This window comes from Tenrec ecaudatus, chromosome 6, assembly GCF_050624435.1.
Source record: "Tenrec ecaudatus isolate mTenEca1 chromosome 6, mTenEca1.hap1, whole genome shotgun sequence".
NCBI lineage: Eukaryota > Metazoa > Chordata > Mammalia > Afrosoricida > Tenrecidae > Tenrec > Tenrec ecaudatus.
In genome coordinates this window covers 125883478-125895630 of record NC_134535.1, presented here as the reverse complement: position 1 = coordinate 125895630, position 12153 = coordinate 125883478, and the positions used below count along the sequence as shown (strand labels likewise).

Genomic DNA, 12153 nt, shown 5'->3' with positions numbered 1-12153 from the left:
AAGTCTCCCTGGGAGCTCGGAGTCTTTAATGCAGAAGTTAGAGCAACGAGGATGCAGTCAGCACCTGGGCTGCTCACCTGGCAGTGCTTCCGGCCAGAGAAGGAATAAACGGATGCCGGTTCAGGAGTGCGGAGTGCTCTGTGAGAGAACGCAAACCACAAGAGGAGCTCCTGCACAGAGCGGGGCAACGTGTCAAACAGACTAAAACCCATGAAATGACCAGACTTACAATCTGACAGAGAATGTGGGGAACCCCTGAGACTATGGCGCTTACATATCCTGCCAACCTGGAACCGAACTTACTCTTGTGGCTCAGAGTTCAGTCAAACAACAGACAGTCTTGTGAGGTGAACAATAGCTCCAGGGATGTATGCTCCCCTGGGAACAGTCAACCACAGGGGACCAACCAGGGAACAATTGCCCCGGGGTGAATCCAAAGGGCAAAAGGCATCAGAAAGAAGGAAGGTGGAAAGAGGTTCCCACAGGGAGGAAGTGAGGAGAGCGCTCTGCCTGGTGGGCACGGCCCCTGGGGCCACCAAACCACCTGACCAGGAGCTGTTCAAGGAGAATCAGAGTGCTCAGTACATTGTGTCCCAACCTCCACATCAAGTTAAACACATGGAAGAGACTTTACGTTTGTGGGAGCCGTCTACACTAAATATGAACTATATTTGTGGAAGCAAGGGAGGCGTCAATATTGGGGAATAAGTCTCTCAGAGGTTAGCCAAGGACTTGTATGTTCTTTCTCACTCATGGAAGTTTACAGTTTAGGATCAGGGCTAATGGCTGAGGATCTGTGCTCAGAAAGGATGGGAGCTGCTGCCGGACAGAGAAACATGATAATTTTCATGGTTCCTCCTTGTGGGTATGCTGATACATTTTGGGAATAGAGACCACTATGCACTCATCAGCTTCTCTCCTGACATATTTGTGTAATATTGAAGCTATGAAAGAGGGAGCTCAAAGAACTAAGCCCTCACATGGGAAAGAAGAGTGAATATGGGTTTATTTTCTTGCTACTGAGCAACAAAGTATAGACTCTGATTTGGAATCTGTGAAGGCTAAGAACGAGAAACAAAAGGCAACTAGAAGTACATGTGCTAGGCTCTGGGTTGGATTTAGAGACCTGAAGCTTCATCGTCACCTGCTTTGCTTTACTTAAAAATATATATATATCCCACAGCATTCTTTGAGATGTTTCTATGTAGAATGCAAACGTTGCATTAGGACAGTTACCCTGCATGCAAAGAGAAGGGATCATGTGACAAATTCCCCAAGTCGTGAAGAGAGGGCCGACTAGAAGAAGAGAAAGCCCTTGGAGTCAGCACCCGGAGACTTTATGGCTCGATGTCCAGGAGCATGGAGGGAAGGAGAGAGAGAGGAGAATCATGGAAAATCTAAATACGTTACAATGTACATGCCAACATAAGAATCAGAGACCCTCTAGGACAGAGTAGAAGTACCACCAAGGTTTTCTGAGACTGTGACTGTCTTTTTATTTTTAATCACTTTATTGGGGCTCTTATCAGGAGACAGGAACTCTACATGGCAGTAGAAAGTCCCATCCTTCACACACAGAGTGGCTGGTAGAAATTAACTACTGACCTTTCTGTGAGCAGCACAGTGGGTAGGGCCCCACCAGGCTCCTCAACTGTATTAAAATCATTAAAAGGTCAGTTATTATGGAAAATTGAATGTTACGAGTTATGACATGAATAGTCCATTTAAAAAGCAGGTTGTCTCAAAATAAATAAGAAACAGAGCATGTTCATCACAGCACAGTTATGCAAGAATGAGGAAATGGCTGGAAATAGCAGGAAGCTGGAAGCAGCCTAAATTCCCATCATAGAAGAATGAATCAAGAAACTGGTACAAGCCTGTGTGATCATGAATGAGGTGTCGACCAGATCAGGTAAAAGGCATCAAAAGAAATAAAAACCCCATATTGTTGTGAATGAGGGGGGTTGGAGTAGAGATCCCAAAACCATCTGTGGACAATAGGAAATCCCCTCATAGAAGGGTCTCAAGGAAGGAATGAGTGACTAGGGCGGAATATAGCACTGAGGAAATACACAATGTTCCTTCATTTGTTTGAGGCTTCCTCACTCCCACTATCATGACCCCAGTCCTGTCTTACACTTTGGGATAGACCGGAGCATGTGCACAGGGACAGATAAGAGTTCATGACACAGGTTTGCAGGTCAGATAAATCCCTCAGAAACAGAAATGGGAGTAGCTTTACCAGGAAGGGAGAGTGAAGGTGGGGGCAGGAGGAGAACAAGAGGGAAATGATAGCAATCTTCGATGCATATACAAACCTCCCCAGTGATCAGTGGAAGAATTGAAAATAATAATTTATACTTTATCAAGGGGCTGCGAGGGTGGAAGTGGGGTAGGAGGAAGGGGAAAAAGAGAAGCTGATGATATCAAGAGCTCAAATAGACAGTAAATGTCTAGAAAATAATAATGGCAACATGTGTACAAATATGCTTGATACGATTGATGTACGGATTGCTGTAAGAGCTGTAAGAGCCCCAATAAAATGATCTTAAAACAACAAAATTCTGGTACATGCAGACACTGAAGTACATTGCATCCCTTAAAAACAGGCATGAAACCATGAAACCCCTCAGGCCGTGGAAGGGTCTGGAAGACAGGGTGCTGAGTGAAGTTAGGAATCCATGCGGTAGGAACAGGCAGCAGAATGGATACAGCTCACGTTCGCATGCCATCCAGCATTCTGGTGGGAGACCAGACAGCCTGGTAAAGAGCTGGACCACCCATCATCCACTCCAGATAAGTACAGTGTAGGTCACTTGGCCAAAGGGAACCTCATAATATCTGGGATCAGATGTCGGGGAGAGGGTAGATACTGTCTGCTGAGTGGTAGCCAGGTGGGTCTTGGGTGAGGTCTCCCAGCGAGGGAGGTGGCCCTGTCAGAGGGATGAGGCTTACTGATGGGAATGGAAGGGGCAGCACAAGAGAGGGGAGAGGGAATCGTCACATCAGGGAGAACATAGGTGCATGTCTGTTGGGGGTAGATGTGGAAGGGCTGACAGCCAGGTGTGGGGAGGACAGTCTCAGGATGCCCTTTGTATCACCAGGTAGGGAGGGCATTAGTGGGGTGCAGCAGGAAGGCAGAATTGACGTAGGACATCTCGGGGTATCCTGGGCACCCAGGCTGGATGCTGCACAGCACTGGGACAGTGAGGTGCATGTCCTGGATCTTTGAGGTGGATGCTATGCTCCAGAGGCTGCATTGGTGAGACCCCAACTGGGAACTCCACTGGGTGAACTGGACTCTACCCCAGACACACTGGTGACCTGCGGACTTGACCTGGAGAACACACTGTCTGAGGTAGAGGACAGCTGTCCTAAGAGCAGGACAGTGTTGATTGGCGAGCAAACAAGGTTTTCGTACATTAGCAGCCTGTATCCTGTAGCAATATACGTGTTATCCTGGCAACCCAGAGGTGGTCATTCTGTTATGTTCTGCTTATATTCAGTTATATTATTGAGTATCTCAGAAGTAGGTCACTATTGGGGCTCACCCTCTTGAACCTGTGTTAGTTGTCTTATTTTTCAGTAAAGGAACCCCAGGGATGTTGAGCCTACAGGGAAACTATAAGAGGGGTTTGGGGAAAGGGGGATATATATATATGTGGAGGAGATAATAGGGAGATTGTGTCAGAAATCCAGGAAGGTAATAATGTTATGGAAAACATGTGATTGTGGAATAAATTACACAATTATGCTTGACATGCCTGAATTATGGAATAGTCTGACATATGTATTGGTTCCCAAGTTACAGCAAATTATAAAAATAATAAAAACATGCTGTACACAGTGGGTGACTTACAACTGAGATGAATAAAAAATTTAAAAGCAAGGCACTGAGAAAAAGAATGGAAAACTAATGGAGAGTGAAGATCATTTGCCACATGCTCACACTCACCACCATCTCGTCAATGGTGACTCACAGTGACCCCGTGGGTTATGAGACGGTATCTGTTTATGGGAGTAGAAAGCCCAGTCTGTCTCCTCATGCTCAGTACATGTAGCATACAGGGTTGGGGTCATGGAAGGACGGGGAGGAGAGAATAGAGTGGAGAACAGGGAGGAGAGGAGAGGGAAAGAAAGAGAAGAAACACGTGATATCATAGGAGATAATGGATGGCAGTTTTCTACATTGGGTGGGACGTGTCAATGATTTATTCAACAAGGTCAGAGAAGGCAGGGGAGGATGAGACAACCCCACACATAAAGGAGCTACACTTCAAAGAGAAGGAGGGGATTCTTTTCTTTTAAAATCATTTTTGGGGGCTCTCGCAAATATTACAACAATCCATAAATCAATTATATCAAGGAAAGTTGTACATATGTTGCCATCATCATTTTTTAAACGTTATTTTTGTACTTGAGCTCTTATTATCAACTCGCTTTCCCTCCCTACCCCACCATCCACCTTCATGTGCCCTTGATAAATGATACATTATTATGATTATTCATATCTTACACCATCCACTATATCCGTTCACAATTGGTTCTCTTATGCATCCCCTTGGGAGTGGGGGTGGCGTGTTACACATCCATCATTGCTATAGGCTTCCACTTTCCCCCCTTACTCCCCCTGCTCCTCCTCTCATAGCATTACTACTGTCATTACTGCTTCCGAGGGGTTTATCTGTCCTGGCTTCAGCGTGCCAAAAGCTCTTATTTGTATGGATGTACATATTCTGGTCTAGCAGGATTTGTGAGGTAAAACAGGGGTCACGATATTGGGGCTGGGAGGGGCGGGAGGAAGCATTAAAGAACCTGAGGAATGTTGTCTGTTTTATTGGTGCTCAACTGCACCCTGGCTGAATTGTCCTTTTTGTGTGACCCTTCTGTGAGGGAATGTCCAATTGTCTACTGATGGGCTTTGGGTCTCCACTATAACCCCCCTCATTCACATTGGTATAATTGTTTTTGATCTTCTGATACCTGATCCCTCGTGGTCACACAGACTGGTTTGTTCTTCCAAGTAAGCTTTGTTGCTTCCCTGCTAGGCGGCTGCTTGTTTAACTTCAAGCCTTTAAGACCCCAGATGCTATATCTTTTTATACCTTGGCATCATGAGCTTTTTTCACCACATATGCTTATGCACCCATTTTGTCTTCAGCAATTTTGTCAAGAAGGTGAGTATCATGGAGTGCCAAGTTATTAGAACAAAGTGTTCTTGTGTTGAGGGAAGACTTTAGCAGAGGCCCTAAGTTCATTTGCTACCTTAATACTTTAACATATAAGTATATGTACATAGATCAATACCCCTATCCTTATATAGAACATATTTACATGTTTACATGCCTATATTTATACCAAAGTGGGGATTCCTGAAGAGCTTATGTTTGTGAAAACAATGTATGCCTTATCTGTTCTTGTCAATCACAAATTGTGTGGCTTTTGTTTTCTCTCCACAAAGCACCTTACGTTGGACATTATATTTTTGGAAGTGTTCTTTATGTGAGTGTGTTATACGAATACCTAATACAGTTATAGAAACTATATGTAATCTTGGAGATTTGGCCACAACTCCATCTGTAAAAAAGGGGAGGAAGAATCCAGTGATTCATCTAAATGTAATGGTAGGTATTGTCTGTTCAACTGCACCGAGTGCAATGGATTAAAAAGCCAGAGTGACCATGTGTCCAGATAGAGCAACAGAAGTCATGTGCATGTTGCTGGTGTGATATTCCTTTTCAGTGTCTGAAACAACGCAAAACTTAAAGTAAATGATGGGAAATGATATATGCATTTTGCACAAAAAATAGGAGCATGGATGTGTCTATATTTATACTGTGGATGACCCAGGCGGCTCTCTGCTCCTGTAATAGTTATATCCTTAGAAACCCTACGTAGGGTCTCTGTGAGTTGGAATTGAAGTGATTACAAAGCCCAACACAAATTTGTTTTCTCGGTGTATGGGTGGTTTGGCTTGTTCCTGGGGTTGCTGGGGTGCGGATTCAGAAATTGCATTGGAGAGACCATGTCATCTCATTTCTTGTGTCGAGTGACTGGAGAGTGTGCATCAGAATCTGTGATTTCAGTGTGAAACAAGGAGATTCTCACGCACTCCACTGCTCCTTCATAATTAGTTTCCTTCATGCTCACAAGGCATTAATTTAGACACTACATTACAGTGTCCTGATTTGTCATGAGTGAGCAGTGAAGAGTGGTGGTTGTCATGTGCTCCGTACCTTCAAATCCAGAGCTAACTGTGCCATTTGGAGTCAGCAGTTCAAATGAACCCAAGCAAGTCTAGCATTTGGGGCACCAAGATGAGTGTTGACAGGGGTGGCTGTGACTTTTTTTTTTTTTTGGCGGTGGGTTGTTATTTTTCCCCCCTATGGATGTTTTATTTGATGTATTTTTAAAATCATTTTATTGTGGCCTCATACAACTCTCATCACATTCCATACATATATCAATTGTATAAAGCACATTTTTACGTTCGTTATCCTCATCATTCTCAAAACATTTGCTCTCCATGTAAGCCCCTGGCATCAGTTCATTCCCTCGACCCCCATGAACCATTCAATTCATAAATTATAATTGTTTTGTCATTTCTTACACTACCTGACGTCTCCTTTCACCAACTTTTCTGTTGTCCGTCCCCCAAGGAGGAGGTTATATGTAGATCCCTGTAGTCAGTACCCTCTTCTCCCCCCACCCCCACTCCACTCTCCTGGTATCGCCACTCTGAGCACTGGTCCTGAAGGGATCATCTGCCCTGGATTCCCAGTGTTTCCAGTTCCTATCTGTACCAGTGTACATCTGCTGGTCTAGTCAGATTTGTAAGGTAGAATTAGAATCATGATAGTGGGAGAGGAGGAAGCATTTTGGAACTAGAGGAAAGTTGTATGTTTCATCATTGCTACACTGCACCCTGACTGGCTCCTCTCCTCTGCGAGACCCTTCCATAAGAGGATGTCCAGTTGCCTACAAATGGGCTTTGGTTCCCCTTTCCTCATTCCCCTCATTCACAACGATATGATTAGTTTGTTCCATGATGGCTGATACCTCATCCCTTCGACACTTCATAATCACATAGGCTGGTGTACTTCTTCCATGTGGGCTTTGTTGCTTCTCAGCTAGATGGCCACTTGTTTACCTTCAAGCCTTTAAAATACCAGATGCTGTATCTTTTGATAGCTGGGCACTATCAACTTTCATCACCACATTTGCTTATGCACACATTTGTATTCAGTAATTGTATCAGGGAGGTGAGCACACAATGATATGATTTATTGTTCTTTGATGCCGGATAACTGATAGCATCAGCATATCTTGATCTCACAGGCTGGTGTGCTACTTCCCTGTGGGCTTTGTTGCTTCTGAGCTAGATGGCCGCTTGTTTTTCTTCAAGTCTTTAAGACCACAGACACTATATCTATTTATATCCGAATTCTATTAGCTCTCTTTAAGTGGGATTGTTCTAGGGCACCTTATCCAATCAGATTAAGTCAATAGGATATTCTCTGACATTATTCTCATTTCCTCTACACCCAGGTCTCAGCTCACAGTCTTTTTAATCCAATGCAACGAGCCCTAGAGAATTCACATAAATCCACCCCTGATATTCTTTACACTACCCCTGGGCTATCAGGTCCACAGAGAAATCCTAGGGACCTTTTGTCAGCTGCCCCTGCATCCATCCACAGATCCTATAAGTGATTTTCACATTTTTCAAAAGTTTTACTAGTGTCTTTACTTGCTTTTTAATAAAACACACAAAGCAAAACACTCATGATACTCTCTTCTCTTATACCCTGGAAGCGTTATGTATCAATTTTGTATTATCTTATCATAACACATAGCAGTTCATATTTATTCCATCTTTTACTGACCTGTAAGGGCTTGAGTGAATGTCCTTCTACATATGAGATCAGTGTCTGTTCTTTCTAAAAACTTTTTTTAAAGGAGAGAATCTTTTTCTGGAAATAGTGGAAGGAGAATCCTGTGTCTCAGAGAATTTCAAATAGTTTTCTGGTCCTTACAGCCAAGATATTCTGAACACTCTGGTCTGACTATTATCTGATTTATTAAGTGGAATACTCTCTTCCTACCAACTCTGTGCAAAGCACTGTCCTCCCTCTATGTGGACAGAAACCCTCAACTGAACTGGGCCTCAAAGTGAGGTGAAAAGGCAGTCCACTCTCCTCCTTCCCTCGTGGAGGCTCTTGTCACTCAGGGAGTGAGTGTAGTGGTTTTGAAATGTGCATTCTAATAGAAAGAAAATTATAAAAGCAAATATAGGAAATAATTTTGTTTAGGAAAACACTAGAGTGTACTATTTTTTTAGTCAACACCCTGGAGAAGGAAACACCAGCAGTTTACCACCGAGTGGGAAGTTTATTCTGCACAGAGGCTGTGAGCAATCAGAGACCATGAGTTTGTGTTTCAGACACTGTGGTTAATCAATCACCCAAATAGTCAAGCTATGTGTTGCTCTGGAACTTTCCATCCTCCCAGTCAACGGACGAGAAAATAACCATACCTGAGCAGAAGACTCCTGTGTCATAGCTGTGATCGCAGTAGTGCTGCCCCCAGCCACTGGATGGGCATGACCACACATGAGACTCCATTCCTCTGCATCCCAGTTTGTCCAGCCAGATAGGGCCTGATCCCACACCAAAGAGAGCCCAAGGCATGATTGCGAGAGCTTCTCCACAGCCGAGCTGTCTGCACACCACCTGGGCATCCTTCATGTCCCAGCCAACACTACAAATGGTGCCCCAGTAACCTTGGTAATAGATCTCCACTCTCCCTGCACAGCGACTGTCCCCGTTGACCAGGCGGAGCTGTCTGCTCTCTGAGAAGAGAGAGTCAAGTCAGTGGAGACATTTACACAGACATGAGAAGGGCTATCCTTCCTCTGGGAATACTTACCTGAGCAATTGACAACACTATTCCTTGAGGTTGTGGAATTCACTGGGTCAGACATGAAGTCATTGCATCTTGGTGGCATCTCAGTCTGGTTTCCTACGGACACAAAATGATCCAAGTCAGTAACCTTGAAGAATAACAACTTAAATCGTAATTTGCTGCACAACACCTTTTTAGAATATTAAACAGCAAGTGTATTATGTGCTTGACCCAAGCCATGGTATTTTCTGTAGTCTCATATGTGACGTAGTTTGTAAACTTTGCGCTCTGACTTACATGGTTGGCAGTTGGAACCACTAGCAGCTCCATGGGAGGAAGACTGGGCTTTCTACTCTCCTTATAAACAGTTGTAGTCTCTGAAACCCACAGGGGTTCACTATGAGTCGGTATTGACTCAGTAGCAGTGATAGAGTTTGACTTCTTGTGCATGTAAAAGTTGGACACTGAATAAGGAAGATCAGAGAAGAATCACTGCATTTGAATATGTAGTACGTGTGAGGAATATTGACAGTAACATGGACTGCTAAAAGGACAAATCTATCTGTCTTGGAATAAGTACAGCCAGAGTGCCCCTCAGAGCAAGGATGGCAAACCTTTGTCTTATATACATCAGTCCTTGGAGGATGACATCATGTTTGGTAAGTAGGAGGGAAGCACATAAGAGGAAAGTCCTCAAGGAGACTGAGACAGTGGGTGCAACAATCGGCACAGACGTAAGAAAAATCGTGAGGACCTCGCAGGAACAGACAATGTTTTGTGCATACGGTTGTCATGGGTTGTCAACTCGATGGCAACTAACAACACCAACCATGAATAGTGGTCTGGAGCTACCATATATTTACTGTCTATCACTTTTACGTATATAACTATTTTAATGTCCGCTTTCTTCCGGGAGTTGGTCTTACTTTTTTAATTGTTTATTTATTTTTATCATTTTAGAGGAGGCTCCTTCAGCTTTTTTTTTTTTTTACAGATGAGCAGTGGCTCCCTTTATTCACTCGGGGTGCGCTTGGGAGAAGAGGGTGCAACTTCATAGGTCAAGGACGCCAGGGGAGCAAGTTCTCCAGGGGCAGAAAAGCGCAAGGAGCTTGCTGGTACTTGCCTGCTCCTCAGCTAAGGCTGCCAGAGGAAACGGGGGCTTGCTCGACGTGAAGCTTGAAGCCACATCCCTCTGTCCTTTGCCTGTGCAAAAAGAGGGCCACGTGGTCCCGTCAGACCACCCAGCAGAGGCTCCGCTTCGCAGCTCTGGGCCGAGGAAGCGGTTCCGTCCTTGCCAACGCCAGGGTGTCCCCAGCTGCCGCTGGCCTCTTGCTGCAGGGCCCTTGCCTGCCTCCCGCCTGTCATACGGGTGTCTCCTCGGCCACCTCCTTCAGGAGTCCAGCTGCCAGTGGGGAATGCGTGGTGCCCTGGAAGCCCTCGGTGTTACGGAGATTCAGGTGGACTTTCTGGTTGGTCTTTCTCCACTCGGAGTACAGCTGGCAATGGTAGCGGAAGGAGACCAGCGTCCAGCGGACGTAGATGGTGAAAAGAACGATGGTGAGGGCGATGAGCCCCACGGCCTCCAGCCGGCTGTGCAGGCGGAGGTGGTCCTGGGCTCCGCGCAGGCACAGCCAGCCGGAGACGGCGGCCAGAGGCGTGATGAACAGGAAGCACGCCATGTCCCAGCAGAGTCCGCTTCTCCGTCCGGGGCCCGGGGTCCTTCAGCCACTCGGTGGGGGCCGCGGCCGCTTCTCCACCGCAAACTGTGTATGGCACAGCTCACAGTAGCTGGTGTTGGACGAGGACAGCCACCTTTCCAGGCAGCTCTTGTGCACGGCGCCCAGTGTGCCAGCGCAGCCACACGTCGACAGCAGGCTCTTCTCGTTGCCCCCCATGTGGCAGATCCGGCAGAAGGGGCCATTGCTCGGTGTGTCCAAGGCTCGGATGACAGTCGAGAGGAGCCTGCCGTCCCTGGAGGTCACCTGCGCCACATACTGGGGTGGCGCGAGGCCTGTGGACTCCACGACCTTGGTGAGGGCCGGGCTGCCGGAGCAGTCCCACAGGGAGCAAGGGAGGTGGCAGCAGTCTCCTGTTGTCATTGCACCAGGAGGGCCTCGTCCTCAGGGCCCGAGGCCCATGGTTCAGGGAGCCGGGGGAGAGGTTGCTTTGAGGCCAGGCCAGGCGGCCTCGCAGGCCCCTCCGCTCTCCCCGGCCCCTGTCCTGGCCTTGTAGTCCCGTCCCATCAGCGCAGCTAGCTCTGGCTCCTTCAGCTTTTATAAAATTCCATACAACATTTGTATAAAGCATATTTGTACATATGTTGACATCATGATTTCTAAACAAGTACTTTCTATTTGGACTTGCTTTCTTAGGACATGCATTAATCTTGTTGGCCTGGTTCTGCCTTTGTGAATGATTAATATTGATCTCTATTATGAAATGATAAGGATGTCTCTCAGATAAACCAGACACATATGCAAACCTTAGACTTATTAATGGATTGGGGGCAGATATAAAAACAATGAATTCTTATGACGTGGCCCAGGTTCATGGCCGCCTTCATGCAGAGGTCAATGAAGGTATCAGTGTACAGCAGAGTGTGGTGAGGAAACCAGATGGTGCGGTGCTGGGCTATCAGCAAGAACAGTATCTGAAGTCTTACAGGCTTGTCTTCCAAGAAGCAGCCCTCTAAGTGAGGATCAGCTAAGTCCACATGGAAGAAGCACACCAGCCTATGTCATCCAAAGATTGTAAATAATCAAACCCAAATCTGAAGGAGGAAGTGGTATCAGAGCTTAAATTCTGAATACCCGGTTTGCAGAAGACTGTGGATGACAGGGGAAGGTCCAAGTGCCTTTTCAGGGTCCTCAGTGGACTGAGTGTCCAGTGAACGCCTTCTGACCATAAGTTAGGGATGTGCACAGCCTGCTGTCAGAGAGAGAGCAATGTAAAGGCAATATAGTCAGGTTAAAACCTAAAACCTTATCGTTTAATCTCCCTTTTGACCTACTTCAATGTTATTTCAGTTTTTAATATTTTTTGCATTTTCCTTGATTGAGGTTTTTGTATGTATGTTTTATGTAGTCATTGTTATTGTTTGTTTTCTCTGTAGGATTTTGTATGATTGTGTTATGTTTTGTATTTTCTCTGCATAAGAAATTCAATATAGGAGATCCATACAGACACTCATTGCTAGGGGCAAAGCGGAGGAGGAGGAGGGAAAATGTGAGTGAACAACAATGAGTAAGG

General features: G+C 45.6%; 1 protein-coding gene and 1 pseudogene across 1 annotated transcript in view; both read right to left on the bottom strand.

Moving 5' to 3' along the window:
- Positions 1 to 12153, bottom strand: part of LOC142451656 (antigen WC1.1-like) — a 208777-nt gene that overhangs the window by 25168 nt on the left and 171456 nt on the right. Inside the window, exon 18 of the mRNA XM_075553369.1 lies at positions 8537 to 8851. Within this exon, the coding sequence (XP_075409484.1) occupies positions 8537 to 8851 (315 nt within the window). The remainder of the gene's footprint in view (positions 1 to 8536; positions 8852 to 12153) is intronic.
- On the bottom strand, positions 10266 to 11003 carry LOC142450318 (E3 ubiquitin-protein ligase MARCHF2 pseudogene; annotated as a pseudogene).